This window comes from Mollisia scopiformis (assembly GCF_001500285.1).
Source record: "Mollisia scopiformis unplaced genomic scaffold LY89scaffold_8, whole genome shotgun sequence".
Classification (NCBI taxonomy): Eukaryota; Fungi; Ascomycota; class Leotiomycetes; order Helotiales; family Mollisiaceae; genus Mollisia; species Mollisia scopiformis.
The window spans coordinates 704,227-728,536 of record NW_017263588.1 but is presented as its reverse complement, the minus strand read 5'-3'; the positions used below and the strand labels follow the sequence as shown (position 1 = coordinate 728,536).

The 24,310-nt window shown below is 47.3% G+C and overlaps 12 protein-coding genes across 12 annotated transcripts; 8 read left to right on the top strand and 4 right to left on the bottom strand.

The window, feature by feature from the left end:
• Nucleotides 1–549: 549 nt before the first annotated feature.
• LY89DRAFT_488047 (uncharacterized protein) lies at nt 550–1,714 on the top strand. Its single transcript, XM_018207867.1, has 3 exons — nt 550–1,061; nt 1,161–1,370; nt 1,421–1,714. The coding sequence occupies exons 1-3, from the start codon at nt 785–787 to the stop codon at nt 1,543–1,545; spliced, it is 612 nt and encodes a 203-aa protein (XP_018073640.1). The 5' UTR covers nt 550–784; the 3' UTR covers nt 1,546–1,714.
• Nucleotides 1,567–3,543, bottom strand: LY89DRAFT_780265 (uncharacterized protein). Its single transcript, XM_018222365.1, has 2 exons — nt 3,423–3,543; nt 1,567–3,377 (listed from the first exon to the last, which is right to left on the bottom strand). The coding sequence occupies exons 1-2, from the start codon at nt 3,505–3,507 to the stop codon at nt 1,855–1,857; spliced, it is 1,608 nt and encodes a 535-aa protein (XP_018073639.1). The 5' UTR covers nt 3,508–3,543; the 3' UTR covers nt 1,567–1,854.
• Nucleotides 3,544–4,631: 1,088 nt separating this feature from the next.
• LY89DRAFT_581246 (S-adenosyl-L-methionine-dependent methyltransferase) lies at nt 4,632–5,555 on the top strand (the record flags this gene model as incomplete). Its single annotated transcript, XM_018209105.1, has 3 exons — nt 4,632–4,797; nt 4,846–5,382; nt 5,428–5,555. 3 exons carry the CDS (start codon nt 4,632–4,634, stop codon nt 5,553–5,555), a joined length of 831 nt encoding a protein of 276 aa, XP_018073638.1.
• A 220-nt stretch (nt 5,556–5,775) lies between these two features.
• On the top strand, nt 5,776–8,005 carry LY89DRAFT_612892 (DUF155-domain-containing protein). The gene is made up of 3 exons (XM_018210643.1): nt 5,776–7,153; nt 7,213–7,564; nt 7,618–8,005. The coding sequence occupies exons 1-3, from the start codon at nt 5,999–6,001 to the stop codon at nt 7,692–7,694; spliced, it is 1,584 nt and encodes a 527-aa protein (XP_018073637.1). The 5' UTR covers nt 5,776–5,998; the 3' UTR covers nt 7,695–8,005.
• A 152-nt stretch (nt 8,006–8,157) lies between these two features.
• On the bottom strand, nt 8,158–9,527 carry LY89DRAFT_612890 (uncharacterized protein; the record flags this gene model as incomplete). Its single annotated transcript, XM_018210642.1, has 2 exons — nt 8,813–9,527; nt 8,158–8,742 (listed from the first exon to the last, which is right to left on the bottom strand). Coding segments are annotated over exons 1-2 (1,236 nt in total), but the record flags the coding sequence as incomplete, so codon positions are not given.
• Nucleotides 9,528–9,891: 364 nt separating this feature from the next.
• On the top strand, nt 9,892–11,638 carry LY89DRAFT_581072 (T-complex protein 1 theta subunit; the record flags this gene model as incomplete). The annotated part of the gene is made up of 3 exons (XM_018209092.1): nt 9,892–9,950; nt 10,007–11,399; nt 11,447–11,638. The coding sequence occupies 3 exons, from the start codon at nt 9,892–9,894 to the stop codon at nt 11,636–11,638; spliced, it is 1,644 nt and encodes a 547-aa protein (XP_018073635.1).
• Nucleotides 11,639–12,640: 1,002 nt separating this feature from the next.
• LY89DRAFT_706100 (putative beta-galactosidase E) lies at nt 12,641–15,941 on the top strand (the record flags this gene model as incomplete). The annotated part of the gene is made up of 7 exons (XM_018217498.1): nt 12,641–12,754; nt 12,805–13,480; nt 13,530–13,653; nt 13,703–13,811; nt 13,861–14,288; nt 14,342–15,660; nt 15,711–15,941. 7 exons carry the CDS (start codon nt 12,641–12,643, stop codon nt 15,926–15,928), a joined length of 2,988 nt encoding a protein of 995 aa, XP_018073634.1. The 3' UTR covers nt 15,929–15,941.
• Nucleotides 15,942–15,997: 56 nt separating this feature from the next.
• Nucleotides 15,998–17,624, bottom strand: LY89DRAFT_612885 (uncharacterized protein). The gene is made up of 2 exons (XM_018210641.1): nt 17,451–17,624; nt 15,998–17,398 (listed from the first exon to the last, which is right to left on the bottom strand). The coding sequence occupies exon 2, from the start codon at nt 17,133–17,135 to the stop codon at nt 16,143–16,145; it is 993 nt and encodes a 330-aa protein (XP_018073633.1). The 5' UTR covers nt 17,136–17,398; nt 17,451–17,624; the 3' UTR covers nt 15,998–16,142.
• On the bottom strand, nt 17,548–18,069 carry LY89DRAFT_731684 (PHF5-like protein; the record flags this gene model as incomplete). Its single annotated transcript, XM_018219601.1, has 4 exons — nt 17,548–17,572; nt 17,624–17,733; nt 17,787–17,961; nt 18,053–18,069. 4 exons carry the CDS (start codon nt 18,067–18,069, stop codon nt 17,548–17,550), a joined length of 327 nt encoding a protein of 108 aa, XP_018073632.1.
• A 273-nt stretch (nt 18,070–18,342) lies between these two features.
• Nucleotides 18,343–19,652, top strand: LY89DRAFT_683182 (uncharacterized protein). The gene is made up of 4 exons (XM_018214652.1): nt 18,343–18,402; nt 18,448–18,907; nt 18,960–19,028; nt 19,076–19,652. The coding sequence occupies exons 1-4, from the start codon at nt 18,386–18,388 to the stop codon at nt 19,406–19,408; spliced, it is 879 nt and encodes a 292-aa protein (XP_018073631.1). The 5' UTR covers nt 18,343–18,385; the 3' UTR covers nt 19,409–19,652.
• A 660-nt stretch (nt 19,653–20,312) lies between these two features.
• Nucleotides 20,313–21,400, top strand: LY89DRAFT_683181 (alpha/beta-hydrolase). Its single transcript, XM_018214651.1, has one exon. The coding sequence runs from the start codon at nt 20,349–20,351 to the stop codon at nt 21,342–21,344; it is 996 nt and encodes a 331-aa protein (XP_018073630.1). The 5' UTR covers nt 20,313–20,348; the 3' UTR covers nt 21,345–21,400.
• A 103-nt stretch (nt 21,401–21,503) lies between these two features.
• Nucleotides 21,504–23,818, top strand: LY89DRAFT_716836 (uncharacterized protein). The gene is made up of 2 exons (XM_018218292.1): nt 21,504–23,204; nt 23,309–23,818. Exons 1-2 carry the CDS (start codon nt 21,897–21,899, stop codon nt 23,444–23,446), a joined length of 1,446 nt encoding a protein of 481 aa, XP_018073629.1. The 5' UTR covers nt 21,504–21,896; the 3' UTR covers nt 23,447–23,818.
• The last annotated feature ends 492 nt before the right edge of the window (nt 23,819–24,310 follow it).

The window sequence follows — 24,310 nt, the reverse complement described above, 5'->3', positions numbered from 1 at the left end:
AGGGGCATGTACGATCACGTGCGAGATGCATGGACCACCTCATCCCCATATTTTCTCACGACGACCATCTCTATCTTTGGATCCTTCTCCTCATACATCCACAAATCCGGTATCTTCAAACATTCCCTTCGTCAATCTTGGGAGATAACAAGCTCACGTTGCATCCGAACTCTTGACGACAAGCTCACCAGACAACACCAAGCGGTGTTGACAGCTCATGCCAAACCGTCTGTACTTTTGAGACCACTGCCGAGGTCGCCAAGTGTCGCAAACATCTCTTGGACTGCCGGTCTTCGACGTTTCAAGTGACTTCAGACATTCTTGCAGCTTTGACATCGTTCTCGGCACCCTTGGCACCTAGTAAACTCTACCATACCCGCAGTCTGGACTCCTTATGCCATGACATTTCTACGTGGTCTTCCACTTCCAAGCGGTGAACCCCTATGATTGGCGTTTCGGTTCTAATATGACTGGTGGCGAAAGTATATCTGATTTTCTTTGAGTTCTTCTATTTGCGGACGAGTCAGGTAAATTTGGAACGTGCAGACTGGGGGACACTGTCCACGAAAAAGCTCGGTATTCACTTGGACCTGCTATAAGTATACCCATCAGTCCACTTCTCTCCATTTCTTCCCCAGCTGCGCTCACATTCATTTCACAAACACACCAGAAGCAAGTCTTCCTTTCACCCGCTTTCAGTTAATTCGTAATCCCATCTCAACTATCACATACCATTCAACGAACTCTCGACAATATTAGCGCAAGCAACATCAATCTTATCACCATGCATTACTCAGCTCTCATGGCTCTCTTGGCCGCCACTGCCGTTACTGCCGTCCCTTTGAACATCAACCTGGGAGCATACTCTCCTGCCTTGGTGGTCGGTGATGGTGAAATATCATTTGGCGGAGCAGAATCTGCAGAAGCTCTAGTCAATACTCTTGCCGGCGCCTCTGCCGGAACCGAAGCCGCCGCAGCCAACACAGGCGTCACTCGCGCCGGCACTGCAGAAGGCTCTACAATCATCACTCCTTCCGAAGCCGCAACAGAAGCTACCCCCAGTGCGTCTCCTTCTCCTTCCACTCTCCCCTCAGGTGTTTTTGGCATCGGCAAGAAGGTCGTCGAACCTCGAGAACCAGAACTTGCTGATACGGGTGTAGCGAAGGAGAAGCGAGATCTGCAGGGTTTTAACGCCGCTCTGAACTTCGCCACTGGTGCACTCAGCAAGGGCCCTACTGTCGAGTTGGGTACTGGTGAGGGTGGATCTGGGGTTGGTATCACTGTCAAGCCTGGAGCGGTGGCGAAGAGAGAGGAGGGAAGCTTGCCTACTGTTACGTTGCTTAAGATCAGATCGCTGGGAAATAATGCTGGTCAGATTTCATGATTCCTTCTTTCAGTTATACATGCTGATTCGAGGTAGTTGCTCGCAAAGCACGCAGAGCAGAGAGTGTTGTTCCCAGAGAGGTCAGTGTCGACGATATTGATAGCATCAACTTGAACTTGGATGGCGATGTCGAATTTACTATTGCGGAGGTCAAGCCATAGAGGGAATGATTTGAAGTTTGGGTTTTCATAGTTGCTTGTTTATAATATGGGTCAATGCAAGCTATATATCACACAAAACCCTAGAATCCCTTAATTTGTTTGCATTAGTGACCGCTTTCTGCTCGATCCTCCAACTTGATGATATCGACAAGCTCAAAAGTTGAGACCTGCAAACAAACTTTCAAAAGTCTGCAACCTTGGCTCACATGATGACCGTCAGCGGATTATATCCTCCATCTGCTTCATAATCAAGCAACTCCCCTCGACAAATAAGCAGTTTAGCTTACTACCACCCCAAAACATGTCCGTTCACCTTACCATCAACTTTATCTTCGCTCCAACACTTCTCAGAACCCTCTTCACCATCTCCTCCTTCAGCACCCCTTCCTCCCAGCACGCACAAACAACACAGTCCCCACCTTTGACACTGGCAACATTAAACACTATCCCAAAGTCACCCAGATTTGCTCTAATAGCCCCAGCCGAAAACGCCACATCGCTCACTTTCCACCCGCCTCCGCCTATCCCGCTCTCTGCGCTCTTCGCGCGATTTGCGCTTTCTCCGCTGTTCCCGCCATCCTCACTCCCACCCGAATTTCCTTTCGGCTCAAACACTCCCAAATTCGAAATCAAAAAAGAATTATTCTGATAAAGCCCCAACCCAAAGAACTTCCCAAAATCCTCATTATCCTCTCCCAACAACTTAGCACTGAGGAATTCCTGAGCTACAGACTTTTTCGTATACATCGCTGCATTCAAGTCGTCTTTATATTTCTTCGCCAGCTTCCATGCCTTGCCTTTTTGTAATGGGATCTTTGATTTGTGGATCATGGGAAGAGTGCCAGCGTCCCGGTAAGAGGAGAGGAAGTGGAAGCCATAGTATACGCTGACTGCGTCCGTTATGACATCTTTGCCGATTCGTCTGTCGTTCTTTAGGAGATTCCTGACACTAACTGCCAGTCTCGAAAATCCTAATCTTGCGTTGGGATATTCGTCGACTGCTAGGGTGATTTGGATGAGTGTGTGTAGCAGCGCCGTGAAGCTGGTTTGATGGAGTCGACATGCTTCCAGGCATTTCTGCATTACTTCACTATCGATGCGGAGGATGGCAACTTTCGTTATCGTCTTTTCGGATGCGGGGAACGGATTGCTGACTGTTGGGAATCGTGGAGATACGACGGCGTCTGAGAATAGGAAGTATTGTGACGGGACGAAGAATCGGAGTAACACCCAGAAGAGGAACGTCTTTATAACGTGTAACCAGGACAAATTCTCCTCGAAATCTTCTAAAGGAGACGGAAGAGCTGCGGCGTCGATCCTCGGTGTTATAACACTCTCGATATCGTCCTCTTTTGCTACGACGTGAGGAGAGTTCAGAGCTTCCAAGAAGCTCCGATGAAAAGCATACCCACTCAAGCCATCCGCAATGCCGTGGTGACACACCCAGACCACCGTCTTCCCGTTCAAAACAAGTATCTTCCATAGGGGCTTGGTTTTGTCACTCGTGCTAAACCAGAAATTATGAGTTTCTTCAAGAGTTTGAGCTAGTTGGCCATCCCCATCGAAATCTAAATCAAGAAACTCGACGCAATCTTTGAGTTGGATAATGGGGAGGTGAGCATCCCAGATTCGGTGATGGCCAGGAGTTTTGGTCGAGGGACGGGTCACGCCGATGATGGAAAGAGCTGGGTGCTGTGAGATGACACTTGCAAGAGAGTGATAGACGAGAGAAGGCATAAGATGGATAGTGGGATGAATGTATGTAGCGGAGACGAGTAAGTTGGATTGGATTCCTAATTCGTGGAAGAGGTGAGGGAGGACGGCTAGGGGATCTGAGAGGTGTTAAGGTGGTATTTTTGACGGCACGTGAGACTGACCTGCTTTGCGAATGAGTCTTCCTTCATGATTTGTCGTTTCGGCAATAGTTTCTTGGACTGCAGGTTTGTTTCGACGCCGGAACATTTTGCATCATTGATGTTGTTCTCTGCTGTTTTGAAGATAAATCAGAGATATGCAGAGATTCGGAGGTCTGGTGAATAGCCGGGCCTATTAAAAGCCGTGCTGACATGCCACGGGATGGTTCGCGAGTGACTTGGCATCGCTTCAGAGATGTAATTTAAGTTATGCCTTCAAGATGAAGGAGTGTTATGACCTGGAATTGATGCAGGAAAACTCAAATATGTTCAAGAGCGCGGAAAAGACACCTACATGTCCGGATTGCTACTTGGCTAGACGGAATATCAACCAAAATCTAGAGCACGAACACCAATAGTTTTAAGAACGTGTTTGAGATTATCAAGTACGAAGTCGCATGATAATGTTACACTGTACTATGAAGGCCAGTGTAGGAGAGAAAAGAGAGCGAAGAATCGACGATTTCCATAGATGCAATATGTAGATATGCTCAGAGTCTTTGCGATAATTTCAAAGCACTATTAACAGAGGTATAAACTCTGCGGATTTATGCACATGGTACATCAGAGAGAATGTGAGATAGCAAGGGAATGAAGAAATAGCCGTAAGAACAAAAAAAGTCTAGGCATACAAACCATCAGCCACTGCATAGAATTCGAGCTCTCCTCTCGTAGCTACGCAATTGAAATGAAGGGAAGTACGGTCTTGAAGGCACGGTTAATATGCGGTGTCCCTTGCTCGTCCAAGATGACATGCAGTGCCTCCCTTGATTAAGCTTACTTGTCCTGGGACTGGGACCTGCATCCGAGTACTCTTCGGTGATTCGCTAAACTGTGAGATCTTAGCTCCCCTCATAGACTGTAACATTTCTGATTGGCAGAGCGTCAAGGGCCCTTCACACGTTCAGATGCTGAAGTGTTTGAGTTGATAACCAATGGCTTGAATTTTAAGTCACCGGCTAGCGCTGACGTCGCATCAATCCTCCAATCACCAGTACTCTCGGAGACATAGTGTATCAAGCCCAAGCTGTAAAATACTGTATTATGCAAGGCTGCGGCTGGAACAAAGAGGAGATGTCGATGTGTATAAAGCAGATGAGTTTTGCTCCTCAGCAATTTTGAATTGTGTCAATTAATCGAAGGGTTTGCCAGAAAACAACACACAGTTGCAACATGGCAGCTGTAGAAAAAAGAATTGACCTTGGGCCGGACGACAAGGAGATTGAACGTTTGACGGCACAGCACAAAATTATGAAATCGTGTTATGAAAAGCTGATACTCGCACCAATCGACCTTTCCAAGCCAGGACTTCGTATTCTAGACTCGGGTTGTGCAGATGGTTAGAAGCGTCGCATAAGTTTCCTCCTAGATACTAACTGGAATGTAGGACTCTGGTTGAGAGAGGTTCAGCCATTGATAGCTTCACCTCATTCCCTGATTGGCACAGATTTCAATCCAAATCTCTTCCCATCTGATCCGCCTGGACAGATCATGCACCAAGCACAAGATATAACGAAGCCCTGGCCAGCTGACTGGGCCAACAGCTTCGACTTTGTTCATCAGCGGCTTGTACTAGGCGGGTGTGGTCCGTTTGGCCCGGAGAAAGCTGTCAAGCATATGATCGAACTAGTGAAGCCAGGTGGATGGATACAGCTGGATGAGATGGACTTAGCCGGTGAGCAACAGCTTCCAGGAATGGGCGGAGAACTCGGGAGAATCATCAGAGCTGTATTCGAAGCAAGCGGAGGACAGTGGGACTTTGCCACGAAGATGAAGCAATGGATGATCGAAGCTGGTCTTGAAAATGTCGAGGAGAAGACCATTCATGTTGCTTTCGGGAAGTCAAATCCAGATCCAGAGATTGCAAAGTTGGGAATCTGGAGTCTGACCACCAGCACGAAAGCTCTGTGCTTTGCTGGAAAGAGTAAGCGTTAATTTTGACATCGAAAAGAACAAGCTGACCTCGAAGCAGAAATGGGCATAAAGGGATTCACGGAAGCAGAGCTAGACTCGATGGGTGAAAGATGTGAGAAGGAGCTGATTGAAACCGGAGTAGATTCTCCTATGCTTTCAGTCTGGGGCCGGAAACCCTTATAATGAGTAACGTAATGAAGGAGAATAGTTTGCCTGCTTAAACACAACAAGAATAGGAAATGAGAACCATGGTCCCCTTGCAATAGAAAGCATTCCAAATGAAAACACGTGACAAGCAACTTAATCGAATAGAAGACTGGGGAAAAGAAATAGTTTGATCAATTGTGAAGATCGTAAGTTCTGAGCACTAAGACATCTAAAAGCAAATCAGAGGTTTAAGAAAAGTCGTTCCTGAAACTCAAAAATTTTGACTGAAATGTTTTGGGCACGGTCCACAAAAACGTTCGTCGGGCTGCAAAGGACGTCATCCAACAATTGAGCTGCAGTCTGCTGAGACATTTACATTCTAAGAATTTTTTGGCGGCCCTTGGACATCAATACCCTCATGGCCTCACGATAACCAGTATCATAACCTTGGATCCAGAGATCCTTTCATCGGTACGACAATGGCATCCACAAGCACAAGTACGACGGAAACCTCCCCTCTTCTTCCATCTCGAACCACCTCTTCTCTTGACACGGCGAAGAAGGGAGCACGAAATGTAACCTTCAATCCCAATCCAGCCATAATATCGATCGACAATGCCTCGAGCCAATCTCTGCGACCAGCACAAAGTGCACTCAATGCTGCGCTACCGTCCAATTCCCCGTCGTCAAACCCTCCCATGCTTTCCGCGTTGAACAGCCGTCTGCGACGAAGAAATAGCTCCGGGTCCCCTCTTATGCCCCTACCCAGCGGCCCAGTACCTAAAATTGGACCCCAGAGAACGACGAAGAATGCTCAGAAGCTCAAGCTTCTCCCAAACCCAGATTTTGGCGAAGATGGACCAGATGAAGAGAGTGGACGAGATGTCTACTCACAGTACACGCGGATTAAGGATCCTACAGCACGTCGTGATGCTGCGAGACTTGGGAAGGCGGATCGTGACCGATTACCCAGAGTAACGGCATATTGTACAGCGAATAAATACCAGATGGACAATCTGATGCGGTTCTTAAAAGGAAGAGGGAAGACGAAAGGTGCGAATCCGAAGTTATTTGATGAGTGTATATACACTCCTTACAACTACGGGATGAATTTATCGGCGCCTTCGGAGAGGGTGATGGAAGTGCAGTCGCTGCCGGCACAGATGAGCGAGAGGAGGCATTCGGATAGTGCTATTGAGGTTGAAGACAACAATAAGCATAGGAGAGAAGATCTCATCGACCTCCATACAGAGGGTGGGGACACGAGTCTAGGCAATGGGGAGAATCAGATGCATTCCGAGGCTGTTCAGAGGCAGATTCAAGACGAGAATATTGCTACGGAAAGTAATCTGGATTTCGACACTCAGGTACATACACCGGAAGTATTCCTCTTCGATTATGGAGTGGTGGTCATCTGGGGAATGTCATTACAACATGAACAGCGATTCTTGAAAGAGATCGCCAAGTTCGAGAGCGAGAAATTGGCTCCCGATGATGTGGAGACTGAGTGCTTCAACTTCTACTATACGAGGGAGTATCAAGCACGGATATACAACGACTTCATCACTTTGCGAGAGAAGGGTAACTACATGACAAAGTTAGCAATCTCACATGCTCTAGCCCAAAGTGTCAAGGTGATCCTCACTCCCCAAACTTTTCTGAACCTTGAACTGAATACTAACTCAAAACCCAGACATCTCTCTTCGAAGAACTAGTCGACAACACAATCGAAACCTGTAAAGACATCCCCACCCAGATTGCCTTAACCGGGAAAATCGCCCTCTCATCCAAAGAAATCAACATGCAAATCGGCGAGCTCTTTATTCTACGCATCAACATCCACCTCAACGGTTCCGTCCTCGACACACCGGAGCTCTTCTGGGTAGAACCGCAACTAGAGCCCGTTTACGAAGCTGTAAGGAAGTATCTAGAAATGGATCAGAGAGTCAATCTCTTGACCGAGAGATTAGATGTTATTGCGGATCTGTTGGCTGTGCTGAAAGATCAGCTGAGCCATGGACATGGAGAGAAGTTGGAGTGGATTGGTAAGTTACACCTGACTTTTAAGAAGGCTGTTCAAATGCTGATTTGGTGACAGTTATTGTACTAATTGCAGCCGAGATTCTGGTCGCTGCTGTAAATATCGTGGTTGACTTGTATGCCGGAGTTGATTGAACGGCCTTTGGATTCTTCAGACGAACTTTGTCAAGCGTGGGAGTTTGGAGTACAAGCAACAAGATCTGTACATGAAGCACTAGAGACGCTCCAGGCTCGCTGCCCAGAAAAAAACAGGCAGCATTTCATCACGTAGAAGAGGACGGCGAAGACGGGAAAGAAGATTTGTTCGTAATCCATGTCTTACTTATTTAGCTGTTAGAATACAGAAGCTTGCAAATAGCCATTTGCGCGTCCGTATCTTCAGCCAATTATGTAGTCTATAGTACAGCACATTCAATCGAAGTGATCCGATGACCAAGGGTCCATTCCTGTCATTTCCGTCCCTAGCCGTATCCATTGCCACAACTTTTCTCAATCTAACGCCTTGCAAAGATTTACCAGTTCTGTTATTACAAGTCCTTCCCAATGAAACGCCATATGAAAAAGCAGCAGGAGATGATTCGCAACACATTTATGCTCGATTGACGGCCGTAAAACCTCCAGCATCAGCACCGCCGGGAGTCGCAGCATCTTCGCCCATCTCGATATCCTCATCTGCCTCGTCAAAAGTTGCTGGATGGGCTGCGCTAGGGCCGCCCTCCTTCTCAAACTCTTCCCCTCGCTTCATCTGCTCGAATTTTCGTGTGTATTCGTCCTTCTTGTCGCCATCCAGACTGCTCCATCCCCTGGCCAAAGCAGATTCTACATCATAGGTAGGATCTTCCTTTGTCTTAGCAACCAAGCTTGGCTTGGTCTCGTTGCAGTACAAATCGAATGGACTCTTTGGACGGCGAGATTGAGATGGTGTGGATGTTGAATGGGCAGTTGGTGCGTGAGTTCCATTGCTAGGAAGCTGACGTTTAGGGGGTTGTGATTGGGCCTGCGGGGTAGAGTTGCGGAGGGGATCAGGATGGGTGTGGGTGTGCGAGAAGGCATCTGAGGATGGCGATAGAGTGACAGGACCTTGTTGTATGAAAGTACTGCCGGGACGACCATCTCCAAGATCAGTTGTCAAGAAGTCTGGCTTGCGGTGACCACGCTTGGTGCGCAGTGGCTTCTCCTTGGGCTATTGACACTTAGGTTAGCTCGTCTATAATGATCAACAGCTGATACGGCATTTCAAGGGGAGAGCGTACAGTTGGGGGAGGGCTTGGGCTTCCTTCAGAATCTTCCACGTTGGTGCTCGTCCGCTTTGCCAATTGCTCAAGTAGAAAGGCACGCTCAAGTCGCAGCTTCTGGACAGAACGGCCGATGCGAGATATTCGTTGGCGTGCAGCATCATTGCCTTCCTCCACCTCGTTCAAGCGCTGCTTCAGCTCGATACATTTCTTGCGATAAGCTTCCTCGACGGAAGGGGGCAGCTCGGGTGGGATTACTCCTGTAGTCTTCGTTAGCGGGCTGTGAGAAGAGGTAGAACTATCCGACGGGATTGAAGACGCAGGGACTGTCGTAGGCAGGTCTGAATCAGGAGCAGCAGGTTGGACAGATTCTGCGTATGGCGAGATATATTTTGGGGCGCTGAATCCATTGGGGTAGGCTGCCGACCACGGAACTGGGTACGGGTAGCTTGCGTTGCTGTAGGGTGGAGTTACGCTGGAGAGACGAGCATATTGGAATTGAACAGCAGCATAATAGTATCCAGGAGGGTATGAGGCTAGAAGTGGACGTGCGGCATCTTGCTGGGTAGAGGGTCCGGCGCGAAGCTCAGTAGATGGCAAGTCCTGACCGGCAGAGCTGGAAAGGTTGTCATCCGGTAGAGGCCACGGTAGGGGATGTTGGCCACTCATTTCGACGTGGTTGAGAATTCTGATCGTGAAGAGATCGTGGGAGAAGATATCCAGTCGTTGGTCGCGGAAGGAGTGATTTTATAATGAAATAGTAACTTACCAGTAGGCGGCGCCATTGTCCGCACACTAGCTGCGCTAGAGCTACAAGAACAAAGATTTTGAGCTGGTTCAAAGTCGGGGATGCGAACGGTGGCTAGGGATGGTTGATGTGAGAGCATGAAGCTCATTGTGCGAGGCTGTCCCCATTTCGTGCACGGATCACACGGAACGGCCATACTATTTTCCGTCAGTATCCATATTTGTGCCTCAACTACCAGGCTCTGAAAGTTTAGGCGCGTGCTTTCTGAAATTTTGAAAGACGCGACTTCAAAGAGAAGTTTCGAGCAGCTGTATTTCTGAACAGCTTGATTCTTTCACAAACTACCAAGATGTCTCTCAATATCCCAAATGCACCAAATGCTGGACTCTTCAAGCAAGGATACAATAAGTACGTTCCTAATTTCTTTCCTCGTCAAGTCAAACCCAAATACTGATTTACTATAGCTACGATTCTGAAGATGGAGCTGTTCTACGAAATATCGATGCCTGCCGTACGATTGCTTCAACGGTCCAAACCTCTCTCGGACCCTATGGACGCAATAAGATCGTAATCAACCATTTGCAAAAGATGATTTTAACTTCCGATGCCGCCACTATCCTCCGCGAGCTCGACGTTGTACACCCAGCAGCAAAATTACTGGTTATGGCAAGTCAACAGCAGGAGGCAGAGATGGGAGATGCAACAAATTTAGTCATCGTCCTAGCTGGAGAGTTGTTGAAGAAAGCGGAGGATCTCTTACGGATGGGCTTGAAGACAAGTGATATTATTCGAGGCTACGAGTTAGCACAAAAGTTTGCTCTGGAAGAGCTCGAGCGTTTAGTTGTTGACAAGGTGGAAGATATTCGATCGCAGACAGAACTCAGCAAAGCCATTCGCACGGTTATTGCAAGCAAGCAAAGCGGCAACGAGGACATCCTGGCTGATATGGTCGCTGAAGCTGTTCTTGCAGTTCTTCCAAAGAACCCGGTGAACTTTAACGTCGACAACATTCGTGTGGTCAAGATCATGGGTGGTAGTCTGGATCAGAGCAGAGTAGTGAAGGGCATGGTCTTCGGCAGAGAACCCGACGGATCTGTCAAGAAGGCAACAAGAGCAAAGGTCGGTGTATACTCATGTCCAATCGATATCAGCCAAACCGAGACGAAGGGTACAGTCCTGCTTCACAACGCAAAGGAGATGCTAGACTTCACGAAGGGAGAAGAGAATCAGCTGGAGACACATATCAAGGAGTTGTACGATTCGGGTCTAAGGGTTGTAGTAGCTGGTTCAACGGTCGGTGAGCTCGCCATGCACTACCTCAACCGTTTTGGTATTCTAGTTATCCGCATCCTCAGTAAATTCGAGCTTCGGAGATTATGCAGAGTTGTGGGCGCGACACCATTAGCCAGACTAGGAGCTCCGATGCCTGATGAGATGGGAAGCGTTGATATTGTTGAGACTTTGGAAATTGGAGGCGACCGGGTCACAGTCTTCCGACAAGAGGACGAGCAAACAAGAACGGCCACACTTGTCCTTCGAGGCGCTACACAAAATCACCTGGACGATATTGAGCGAGCTGTTGATGATGGAGTGAACGTTGTTAAGGCAATCACAAGAGATCCTCGATTGGTGCCTGGTGCTGGAGCCACAGAGATGCAATTGGTGGAGAGGATACAAGCCTTTGGCGACAGAACTCCCGGACTTGCACAATACTCAATCCGAAAGTTTGGAGAGGCTTTTGAGGTTATCCCAAGAACTTTGGCAGAGAGTGCCGGCATCGATGCTACTGAGGTGTTGAGCAGACTCTACACTGCTCACCACAAGCATGATGACTGGACTACCGGTGTTGACATCGAGGTACGAGATTCAAACCGAAAGCTAAACATAATGACTAACATCTCTAGAATGAGGACAATACCGGAACTCTTGATGCGAAGGACGAGGGAATCTTAGATCTTATGATATCTAAGAGTTGGGCAATCAAGCTTGCGACCGAGGCTGCTCGAACTGTCCTTTCCGTTGATCAGATCATCGTTGCCCGACAAGCTGGCGGTCCCAAACCTCCAGGACCCAATCCAGTAAGTTTTCAACCTTGAGTGAACCGGATTTCGCTAACGTGCTGTAGAACTGGGATGAAGATTAGACGGAATGCATTAGAGGCGCTGGGATATGTACAATACCAGAGTCTTGATATGAAAATAATGTCAACAGTCCCAACCAAGAAGCTCCCAAGTGGAGTGATGCCTCCGTGAATTGAAAACCTTCATCCCATCACTTCACCAAACAGTTGTGCATTCTCGAGGTTCGAGTAGTCAATTGCTTGGCATCTTCCTCACACAGAAATTCGAACTCACATTGCAGCTTCCCTTCAGCAATCTTGCAAGGATGTATTCCAAGTATTTCTCAAGTGAGACTCAAAATAGTACTCTCGTAATTTCCTGTCGTTACTCGTGCTTGCTTCTTACTTCATATGTTTTGACCCTTGGTGTTCAACGATTTTACCCCACTGCCCTTTGGCCTTAGCGTCGGTTGTTCCCAAGTACCCCGCAACTCTTTGGTCCCGCAAATATACTTTATCCTAAGATCGACATCAATTCTTTGCACCTCAAATTATTCCTTGACATAAAACTGGACGCTCTCGCTCCGGATACGGAGGCATCTATGCTAAATTATTGTCACAGCATTGTTGATATGCCTACTTACATTGCCTCCAGTTTTAACTCTTTTTGTTTATAGAAAGCTTCCCACAGTGAGCAATAAGTCTCTAGCATCAAATGCAGATATCACTTTCGGGACAATAAACCCCGGAATTGCATCATGACAAGATCTGCATCCATTAAGTTTTACTTGTCTGGAACATGATTGGGGCGCACTCACGTACCTGCATTACAGCCTCTTAGCACAAAATGTTTCGATTCAGCCTGAACAAAATCCCCACCACGAGTCAGTAAAGATACTCGACTCCGCGACCGAGGAGTTGGGTACTTTATCGACGATATGTAGCCCCAAGATTGACTTCTCGAAGTGCTAAAATGCGACGGACATGTTCAGAACCCTAATCTCTTTAACCTTTCCTGTGCTATCTGTTTTGGTTCATCATGTTACTGCATTGGTTGTTCTTCGCCATTGCACAAGCATGTCTTTGCTTTGTGTCTGTCACACATCGTAGCCGTAATTCCCTAATACCAAAACGACAATGGTTGCAAGATCTGGTTAGTTGCACCTCGAGCACCAAATGAAATGTTACTCAAATTTATTTCAGGTAACATGGGACCAGCACTCCCTTATCGTTCGTGGAGAGCGCGTCATGATCTACTCTGGCGAATTCCACCCTTTCCGTCTGCCTTCTCCTGGTCTCTGGTTAGATGTATTCCAAAAGATCAAAGCTCTAGGATTCACAGGCGTGTCTTTCTACGCTGATTGGGGCCTTCTCGAGGGTAATCCTGGACACGTGGTGACAGATGGCGTCTTCTCCCTGGATCAGTTCTTTGCTGCTGCTAGTGAAGCTGGCATTTATCTCATTGCTCGTCCTGGTCCGTACATCAACGCCGAAACAGCTGCTGGTGGAATGCCAGGTTGGACTCTGAGACTCAATGGAACGCTGAGATCTACTGCCCCGGACTACCTGAACGCCACGGTCCACTACCTGTCTGTAATTGGTAAGATTATTGCTGATGCGCAGATCACGAATGGTGGCCCTGTGATTATGGTTCAGCCCGAAAATGAATATTCAACGTGGCCGGGAGAATCCTTTGCCCAATTCCCTGAACTGTTCAATAGGGAGTTAATGACTTTCACTGAAGATCGACTTAGAGATGCCGGTATTGTTGTGCCGTTTGCTATTAATGATAATGAGAACATGGGCTACTTTGCTCCGGGGTCGGGATTAGGTGCTGTGGATATCTATGGGATTGATGCTTATCCCTTCCGATATGATTGTATGTTTTCTACTCTTTGCTCTACAGAAGCTTACTGATATGAACTCAGGTGGTCATCCATATGTTTGGCCAACATACCGCTTCCCAACTGGATGGCAAACGAATCACACAACATTTAGTCCGTCGACACCTTTCACGATCATGGAGTTCGAAGGCGGATCAGGAGATGGATGGTAAAGTAGGATTTGCTGATACTGGAATACTTATCTAACATCAACATAGGGGTGGAGTTGGCGAGGATATGTGTGCAATTCTAGTTAATAACGAAGGTGTCCGAGTGCTATTCAAGAACAACTACAGTTTTGGCGTCACAATCTTCAACACATACATGGTGAATATCCTCTCCTAAATTGGACATTGACGCACGCTGAATGACCCAGATTTACGGTGGCACAAACTGGGGCAACTTAGGATACCACGGTGGCTATACTTCCTACGATTACGGGGCATCAATCACAGAAGATCGGCAAATTTGGCGAGAGAAGTACAGTGAAATGAAAATCCAAGCAAATTTCTTCAAAGTGTCTCCAGCGTACTTGACAGCCACAGCCGGAAATGTTGGAAATGGCTCTTTCGTCTCAACCAGCACCATTGCTGTCACGCCTCTTTGGGGAAATGGAACAACAACAAATTTCTATGTTGCGAGACATTCGGACTTTACCTCTACTGGAAACGCTTCATACACGTTGACGGTATCTACAAGTATTGGCAATGTCACGATTCCACAGCTTGGTGGCACGCTCTCGATGATCGGACGAGACTCGAAGATTCATGCTACGGACTACGATGTTGGCGGCATCAATCTCTCGTCTACTCGACAGCTGACATTTATACTTGGGCTAACACCTCTGCAACTGGAAGAGTCCTTGTATTGTATGGCGGTGAGAGTGAGGTTCATGAATTCGCTTTGCCGATGTCCACGGGTGAGCCCAAGTTGTCAAATAATTCTACTGCCAAAGTAGCCAAACTGGGATCAGCATGGGTCATCAACTGGCAATTTACGACCTCTCGTCAAGTAGTTACAATTGGTGATTTGACAGTCTATCTTCTCTGGCGGAATGAAGCCTACGATCTCTGGGTCCTCGAGCTGCCTGCTTCTGAACCTATCGGCAATTTCACGTCGATGTCAAAGTCCAACGTCATAGTCAAAGCAGGCTATCTCCTCCGCACTGCAATTATCGATAACAACACTTTACACCTCACTGGCGATATAAACTGCACCACCACCCTAGAACTCATAGCCACACCATCCGACTCCCTCACATCCGTCACGTTTAACGGCTCTCCCCTCGAAACCACCAAATCGTCAACCAACAACCTCCTCGCCACAATCTCCTTCTCACCACCCGAAATCCAGCTGCCCGACCTCTCCAGCCCATACCACGAATGGAAATACCACGACTCCCTCCCCGAACTATCCCCCACCTACAACGACACCATCTGGACACTCTGCACCCACACTAGCACCACCAACCCCTTGGGAAAACGCACCCCGACGTCCCTCTACGCTTCCGACTACGGCTTCCACACCGGCTCCCTCCTCTACCGCGGCTACTTCACATCCACCGGCACCGAATCCACGTTCACCGTCAACATCACCGGCGGCGTCGGCTTCGGGCACTCCGTTTTGCTCAACAGTACATTCCTCGGAAGTTGGGCCGGCAGCGGAGCAAACGAGACGTGGATCCAGAATTTTGCTTTCCCGGTCACGCTTGAAGTTGGGAAGAATTATGTGTTAACGGTATTGATAGACCATATGGGACAAGATGAAGAAGCGCCGGGGACGGACGCTGTTAAATATCCAAGAGGGATTACGGATTTTTCGCTGCAGGGAAGGGAAATGGAAGATGTGGAGTGGAAGATCACGGGGAATCTGGGGGGAGAGCAGTATTTGGATCTGGTGAGAGGGCCGAGGAATGAGGGGGCGATGTTTGCGGAGAGGATGGGGTGGCATTTACCTTCTCCGCCGAGTGAGGGGTGGGAGAGTAGGAGCCCGGTATGTGATGGAGTGGACGGGGCCGGGGTTGGGTTCTTTACTACGGGTTTTGAGTTGGATGTGCCCAGTGGGTGGGATGTGCCGATGAGTTTTGTATTCAATGGGACGGAGGGGGGAGAGGAGGGGACGGGAGGTAATTATAGAGCGCAGTTGTTTGTTAATGGGTGGCAGTTTGGGAAATATGGTAAGTTTAAGAGGAAAATTACAGAGCAGATGCTAATATGGGGTTCCTAGTCAACAATCTCGGTCCTCAAACGACGTTTCCAGTGCCGGAAGGAATTCTCAACTACAATGGGAAGAATGATTTCTCATTGGCGCTTTGGAGCTTAGATGCTGCTGGGGCAAAACTTGGAGGCTTTGCGCTCGTTCCAAAGGCATTCATTAAATCTGGGTATAGTAAGCCAGCATTGGTAGATAGCCCTGCTTGGGTGAAGAGGGAGAATGCATATTGAAGTGGTTCCTTGCACAAAATAGTTAATCTTGTAAGATTAGAATGACGAATATCAAAGCATTCTAGTATTATAATTTTCATTCATCGTAGTCTCCATACAATATATCAACAAGTCATTCGTCCTAATTCTACAATCGCATGTCCACCCCTTGTTCGTCGGTCCTCCCTGCAATCTCAATAAGAGGAAAGTTGGGTAATGATCCCAAGACAGCACATCAGGCACTCTTTCTTCGAAGCCTGCCCTCTCCTTTTCCGTCGCCCTCTCCGACATCAACTCCAGAGTCTTGTTTAACAATGGCCAGATCATTCACCGAATTGTGACCATTGCTCTTATGTCCATCTATGTCCATACTAATTGCAGAGTCGTGGCGTTCGTCATCTCTCTTGCTCTCTTCTCCGTCCCCGTCACCAACTTTCTTCAGAAATCGATCAATCAACTCCTGAACAGGTACTTCTTTTCTTCGAATACGACCGTTCTTCGTACATCTAACTGCGTTGGATCTGGTGAGGGACGGTCGGACACTACTTCTTGGGCTGATCGGGATGTCGTCCTTGATCTTGTGGCCTTCTGAGAAAGGAGGTCGTAACCGATCGCAGCGACAGTCTTTCAGCTTCCTTCCTTTTTGGACTTCTTTCCAGACATTACTCCAAAACACCAGGTTTCCCTCCAATAAATCTGACCAAACCATGAGTTCTGCCTTCTTGACGATGAGTTGACCTAGATCAATAACCAATTGTAATTGTGGCTTAGAGAAGTCCTCGATAATACTCGTCGGGGGTAGTATTCGTCGTTCGCTCTCTGGAACTTTCCCTGGCCGCCCAGATCTCGATGGTTGGAAAGACGTTTTCCATACGCGGTTTTGAATTTGTTGTAGTTCAGCGGCAAGGTATTCGATGTGGTCGTCAATTGAGCATAGAAGTTCTTTCTCGTCCTCTTCGTCGGCGAATGGGAAAGGCTTGTAGTTGCGGGAGGGGGCCAGATCTGATTTGATACATCTGCTGATAATGATCAATGCAGAGAGGAGTTTTGTTTGCTGGTCCTCCAGCTTAAAGATCTCTGTTCTGAGTTTGGAAATACAGTCCTCGTATACTTCGATCTGGTGTGTTGACAATGCCATATTGCTGGACGACTTGCTGCCGAGAGGTCTCAACGAGATTGTGCTCAATACTCGTGAAGTCAACGAGCGCGGCATTGGATTTGTAGGCATTGCGATGAATAATGGCGAGCAGTGAGTGTTGATGTTTCGACGTCGATATCTGGAGGAAGCTCTCGGCTCTAGTAACTGGGTACGTAGATGAGGGGCCAGCGCAAGCACGTAAAAGGGTCTCGAACGTCAATTCAATAACAATAATAACATCATAGGGTCAATTATGAGGAGCGAGGATTTTGGTACGCGGTGACGTTCTTGGATGCGGGTATGGAATAGCGCCCGAGCCCGTCCCTTGTCAAGAGACCCTTTCTACCATAAGGCTGAGGCGAACAATCAGTCTAATTGATCCATTCCTATTCGGGTGATGCATACAAATTTTGTACCTGACCTAAACGCCCCTGATGAAAAGCCCTATACGCCCTCTGATCGCTGAAGTCACGCAGAGAATACCCCAGAAGTATAAATTTCCCTAATGATTCCGAAAATTCTTTTTCCTAGCCCGCGGTGTTAGTAGGACAATTGAAATATTGGCGCAGAAAACATACTGGTAGAACAGATCAGTTCTTGAAGAGCCTAGATTGATGATCTTTGGACATCCATCTCTATCCTTCTCGAGACGGGTGCATTCGAAGCAGTAGAAAGCATCAGAGATGCCCTGGGAATTCATTAGTATGTATTCTACTCTAGAGAGGGACAGGCTGTACGTACCTCACCACCGCAGACTACGCACTTGTTTTGGTAGTTACCAAAGCTGCATTCGTCGCAAATTCGTACGAGCGTCGTTGGTCGAACGTAGGAATCGCAGACTGGGCATTTACCGTCACATTTATCACATAGACGGCCGATAGCAATGCCAGGTTGCTTGCGGCACATAACCAAATCGCTATATCATCATTAGCAAGCTGTCTCGAGCATTTGCGCAGGGCAGAGCCTTGGAGGGGCTCTAGAGAGCTTCTTCAGGCACAAGGACTTACGGATGATGACGAGACATGCTGAAAGATCTCGCTGATCTTGCGGATTTGTGAAAGAAGCTTTGGTATATGTCCTAGCTCGTAGTAATACACACAATGTTCTTGACTTTGTTCGCGATTCTTCGTTGTTCGTCGACAAACAGTTGTTGTCGCGAAGGGCTTCCTGAAATTCTACGAGATCGACGCCACCAAACTTTCTTAAGCTCTTGCTTGGTAAGGTTGTGCACGAGCCAACACTAGCCGTTTATGATGAAGTGGAGCTCTACTTGGTCCAAGCGCCTCCAAGCCAGCATCGAAATAGCATCGCAATAGAATCACCGCAGCATTCAGAGAGCGATGGCCGATGGTGATGGGTATGACCGAGTTCCTTTCAAGTGTTCTTTATTGACTTCTCCTAGGCCCATTGCGTCCGCGGTCATCATTCCAGACCTCGGCGCCGAATCGCAACCTCCCGCTCCACCGAAAAGACGGCAATCGTCCACTTCTGAATCGATCTCGAAACGTCCCCGACTCTCGTTCGATGCAAATGTTGAATCTCCCACAAACCTACACCAGTCCCCCGAGCCAACTGATCCCTCGAGGAGAGCCTCAGAAAGTGTCCAAGAACCAATCAATGAACGCCGGAAAAGCAGTGTTCAAGAGGAGAAAAAGCGTGGTCAAAGACTGTTCGGAGGCCTACTCAGCACCCTGAGTCAAAGCACTCCCAATGGCCAACACAAAAGGCGCTTAGAGATTGAGAAGCGGCAACAAGAGAGAGCAAAGCAACAGAAGGCTGAGGACGATGTGCGAAGGGCAGAAAAACTAGCCAAGCTCAAAGCTATTCGAAAGGTGGAGCAAGTGAAATTCGACGAGGAGACGGTCAGTGATGGATATGCCTACAGTATTGGCAAAGTACTGACTGTCGTTGTAGATGCGCATCCGACACACCAATATGTTAGCCATGGCGCAATATCTCTACACCAAAGCCGAACCGAGATTAGTAGGTTGTACTGTCAATGGTTGTATTTGACTCTAACGAATCTGCAGTATTACATTCCATGGAAAATGCGACCGGTGGATGAAGAACGTATTAAGACTCAGGTCGCAGGAACCCAAGCGCTGATAGAACGAGAAGTTAGCGAATTCCAAGCACGACTTTCGAACGAAAAGGTCCGAGGAAAGACTGAGGCGGGAGAAACCAATGGCGTGTCCAAGGAGACAGTGGGTGAGCTTGCCACCGAGTCTCCGTCTGTTCCTACAATTTCCCATAATGATACTACTAATGCTCAGCCCGAACAAGTTAAGACTGAAAAGAACGCTCTGGAGGAGCATAATGGTGAGGTGGTTGTAGAAAACGAGGAAGATACAGTCATCTATTGACGGTGGCGTCTTAATGCTTTCTGAAACCTAGTGGAGCTCAATTTCCGGCGTTTAGGACTTAAGGTCCAAAGAAAACATTGGGTTTGGACTTGCTTGTACATTTGTAGGCTAATCTGAACATCCTGCGAAGTGGCTATTGATGATGTCTAATGCTTGAGGTAGACTTTGCAAATTGTCGTCGTGAGCCACTGATGCTGTGTACCAACAATAGGTACTTCTTTACTAACCCTTCACCCTGACAAATGTATGTACCGCTCAGGTTACCCAAGGCCTGAAGCTCTGTCTTCATTCGAGTGAATTTCTTATACATAAGAACAGAAGAGTGTCCAGATGACTGAACTGGTCGATGTCGGTGTTGTGCTCCAAGTCATAGAGCATTCGCAAGAACAAGAGGCATGAAGAGGCGCGCTTCCAAGACCATTTGAAATACTCAACACTTACATGAATAAAGTCGTATCAAATCTTCAAACACCTCGAGAGCCGTGATTCATGACAAGATTTAACAGCGAATTCACTTCTTTCGGAGATCTACTCGCTTTGAGTCGCGTAAAGGGGCATTTACTTTGGATACGGACACTGACCACACATGATGAACTGGAAACGCGTGTGAACAGACATTCCATTTCTCTAACCCATTGTCGTGCATCCTTTGGAGGTTATTGGTGTTTCTTGATTGGTCATTGATGGATAGGTCAACTATTAGATGCATTTATTCCACCGTCTTAACTAGACCACCTGCACCACAGTTAATATCCATCAAACTTTTGTAATCGAATCCGATTGTCCACAAGGTGGACTGTCTCCATGGCGCCGCAAGACTAGCACGTGTAACCATCTCGGATCGGAACAACCACGGCAAATCAATTTGATATAAAGTTCAAGCTCCCCGCTTCATCCCTTGCTTCCTGTCTCCAACAACACGACAAGCCAAACATTCAAGATGGTCGACAAAATTGTCCCAAACGACTCCAGGGTCCAATACAAGACCGCAAATCTCAACGGTCACACGTACAATTACATTCTCTCTGAGCCAAAAGGCACCAAGCCCCTCAACACCATATTCCTCATCCATGGCTTCCCGGACATGTCATTCGGATGGCGCTATCAAATTCCACACCTCACGTCTCTTGGTCTTCGTGTCGTAGTTCCGGACATGATCGGCTACGGCGATACCGACGCACCAGAAGACCCCAAAGAATACACCTGCAAAAAGACATGCGACGACCTCGCCGCACTCGCTTCGCACATCGGCGTTTCGAGCATTATTCTGGGCGGTCACGATTGGGGAGGAGCAGTAGTTTACCGGATGGCGATGTACTATCCTAAATTATTGAGTGCGGTTTTCAGTGTTTGTACACCGTTCATGCCGCCACAGAAGAAGTTCATGCATATGAGCGAGATGCCGAATTTCAAGTATCAGATCCAGCTTCGGGGCCCAGGGGTCGTGAAGAAGATTGTGGGTGAGGAGAAGATTAGGCAGTTTTTGGCGGGTATTTATGGTGCTCGTTCAAAAGATGGGAAGCCGACTTTTACTGTTGAGGTTGGGTGTCTTTTTGATCGTCTGGACGGTGTAGGGTCGAGTCCGTTGGTGAGTGATGAGGAGCTTGATTTTTATGTTTCGAAATTCAAGAGGAATGGAATGAGGGGGCCGACCAATTGGTATAGGACGGGAGAGTTGAATTATGAGGATGAGAAGGAGATAGCGTTGAGTGGGAAGGAAATCAAGTTCCAGATGCCGTTCTTGTTCATTTCGGCCACGAATGACGTTGCGCTGCCCCCAAGTTTGAGTCGAGAAATGGAAAGATCATTCAGAAGTCTGACGAAGGGTCAGGTTGAAGCTACGCATTGGGCCTTGTGGGAGAAGCCGGAGGAGATCAACCAATATCTCGAGGAGTTCTTGGTGGGTCAGATTGGAGCAAGGAGAGCGAGTTTGTGAGTAGTATTCTCAGACATGTAGGAGTAATTCTTTACTATGAGCCCAGATAACTCGGATATGGTCTTAGCAATTGAAATCAAAAGCATTGCTTATCAAGAGTCATCACGTTGTTCCATCGTGCAGCCACCTGCCTCTGCAAGAGAAATCGGCGCTGTCAAACTCGTCGATTTTTTCCAACGGAAAAGTTTTACTTTTTGACGATTCTCTTTTGCAGAGCAAGCGACGTAAACAATACCTGAGATTGCATTATGAAAGATCTGTTCTTGTGTTGGGGTATTGCTATCTCGACTGTCTTGCTTCGCGCGTTGTTTAGCTTCTATTTTCATTTGGACCGAGACCGTGACGAGAGATCAATCCCCCACCAACAACCTTCTCTTCACAATTTTTCCAACATCTACCTACCATTTCTGCTACACACACATTTTCGAAATCACAAAAAGGAAGACTTTATTTCAAAAGCCAATTCTTCTCGAAATAACTGCAATTCCTACCTCTTGAACCGGAGTCTTTTCAACCCAAACATTTTCGAAAATCTGAAAGATCAACGCAACTATGGCAAACATTCTCACTATCCCAAACGAAATAAAATTGGCAATCGTCAAATATGTGTCCGAACAAGATGCTCTTAACATGAGATTCATGTCCATGGAGTGGGCAGCTGCCGGCGTTGACGGCTTTTTCAAAAATGATGGCTGCTTCAATTTCAAACCGACTCGGGATCAGCTTACTAGACTCGCCAATTTATGCGCAAATCCAGAATTCGTGAAGAATATTCGCCAAATCAATTTCAATCTTGGCGATTTTGACAGCGAAACACTCCTAGAGATGTGGAAGACACAACGGACACTGTCAAATGCTCCTCCCAGCGCTAAAGAATACGGTCAAATGCGATCACTTGTCAGAATACCAACCTATCCAGGAGCATGGAAACAGTTCGCGGAAGTGACACGTCTCACGGAAATCATGTCCATGCTGCCAAACTTGAAGAAAGTCTCAGTGAATAGATTTGGCTGTCCCTTCCCTGGAAAAGAAGCTGATGAGCATTGGGCACAACAGCTGCGTCTGTATGCTGATCGTCGAGTGAAATGGCGTGTCTACGATAGAGCTTCTGGTATAACGAGCCTTCTAGGAAGCTACTGGCAATGCGCTTCTGCATCTCTCGGCTTCGTAGAAGAATTGAACTTAGGCACGGTACCAGTTGAGGCCTTAGAGGAGCTCACCAGAGATATAATGCAGCGCCAAAGCAACTCAGCCTCGACGACGGTCGCCACGAAAGCAGCTCTGTACCCGAATATCAAATCGCTTTCCATTCGAGCTGCTGCAGGAACTGCTGTATCGCCACATGAAGAGGATGATCAATTTGTTTACTCTGACAAGAAGCTAGCATGCAATGTTGTTTGCTTGCTTAGTGCTTTCACCAACATTCGACACCTGCGACTCGACCTTGCATTGGAAGCTTGTAATCGCGTACGGACATCCTTCTCGATTCAGTTTCAGAGGCTTCATTTCCCGCATCTGGAATGCGCAATCATTGGCAACATGCAGATACCAGCAGACGAAGTCCGACATTTCTTTTACAAACACCGATCAACCTTGAAGAAATTGGTTTTCCTGCTTGTTAGTACTTGGCTACGCCAGCGCTGGTCTAGGCATATCCTCACTGAGATTCGGATGAACCTCAATCTGGATGAGTTCCACCACGCACTATGCAACTGCGATTTTTCTTTGCCTATGCAAACTTCTACAAGTCGCTGTACGCATCGGCATCCCCGCGCCGAAAGGTTCGTGGAGCTGTATGTTACGAAGAAGATAGACTGGCCCTTCGTAGATGACGAACCTCAAGATAGCTCGGGGTACCATGTAAGTATTCTCGATTCCTACTTGCTGTGCCCTCCATCCGACCCTCTTTTCATCCTCCCAAAGACAAACAGTGAGAACACGCGCTGACCGCTGAACTATCAAAGTGGAATCCAACAAAATGGCTCGTTTACTGCAGCTACTCTGATCTATACAAAAAGAGCCTCGTAGAGCTCGCTGCTCGGGCCCGTGGAGAGTGGCCCCCACCATCAACTCCAATAATGCCTCCTTGGATGCTGGATTGAGTTTCTCCAGTACCTGTACTGCAGGCACGACTCAAACTCAAAGCTCGACAGCAGCTGCAAATTTCACAACTCTCAATATAGTGGGTTGTGTACCATAATCATCGCCTGACTAAAACTTGTCATACCGATCCACCGAGACTCGGTCTCATTCTCTCTCTCTTATTGGAGAATGTCCCAGCTTCTGGGGATCTTTTGGAAATGGCACCTTGGTAGAGACTCGGATTGGATGAAAGGTATTTGATTGCTGGTACTGTTTTTGGTTTATGTTTTTGGTTTATGTTTTTGATTTATGTTTTTGTTTTTTGGTAGTTTAATGTATCTTAGAATGAACAAAATTGATCAGAAGTCTTCCTTTTCAGATATGTGAAGGTGATTAAAGTTGGAAAGGATGAAGTGTTGTTGAAAAAAAGGAACTTCCCTTCTGTTGAGTCTCGAATTGCCCACTCGTATTGCACCACAAGCTCACAATACTATGTGATGTTTTTTTCTTACAGGATCCAAAAGCAATGGTACATCTCAGCTCGACTGTTGTAGGCTGCAGTATCAGCTGATATCTGAAACCATACAAAAAGCATTATAATATTGTGAGGATATTAGAAGAGTGTGAAAGGACTAATTAGCCTGTCCGTATACAAGAAATTGTTAGAAATATTCAAAATTCCACATTGCATTGTTTAACTCTCGCTGTCTCAAGTTCGGAGATATCGCGTGTTTCGGCCTAAGGCATCAACTGCCATTTAACCTTAACTCAACGATGTCGAGAACCTTCATTAATAAGTCTCCCATTTGCGACAACTCTACTCACTGACACCTCCCGCCCCGGACGACAGGCTTCATTAGACTCGATAAAATTGGCACATGCAA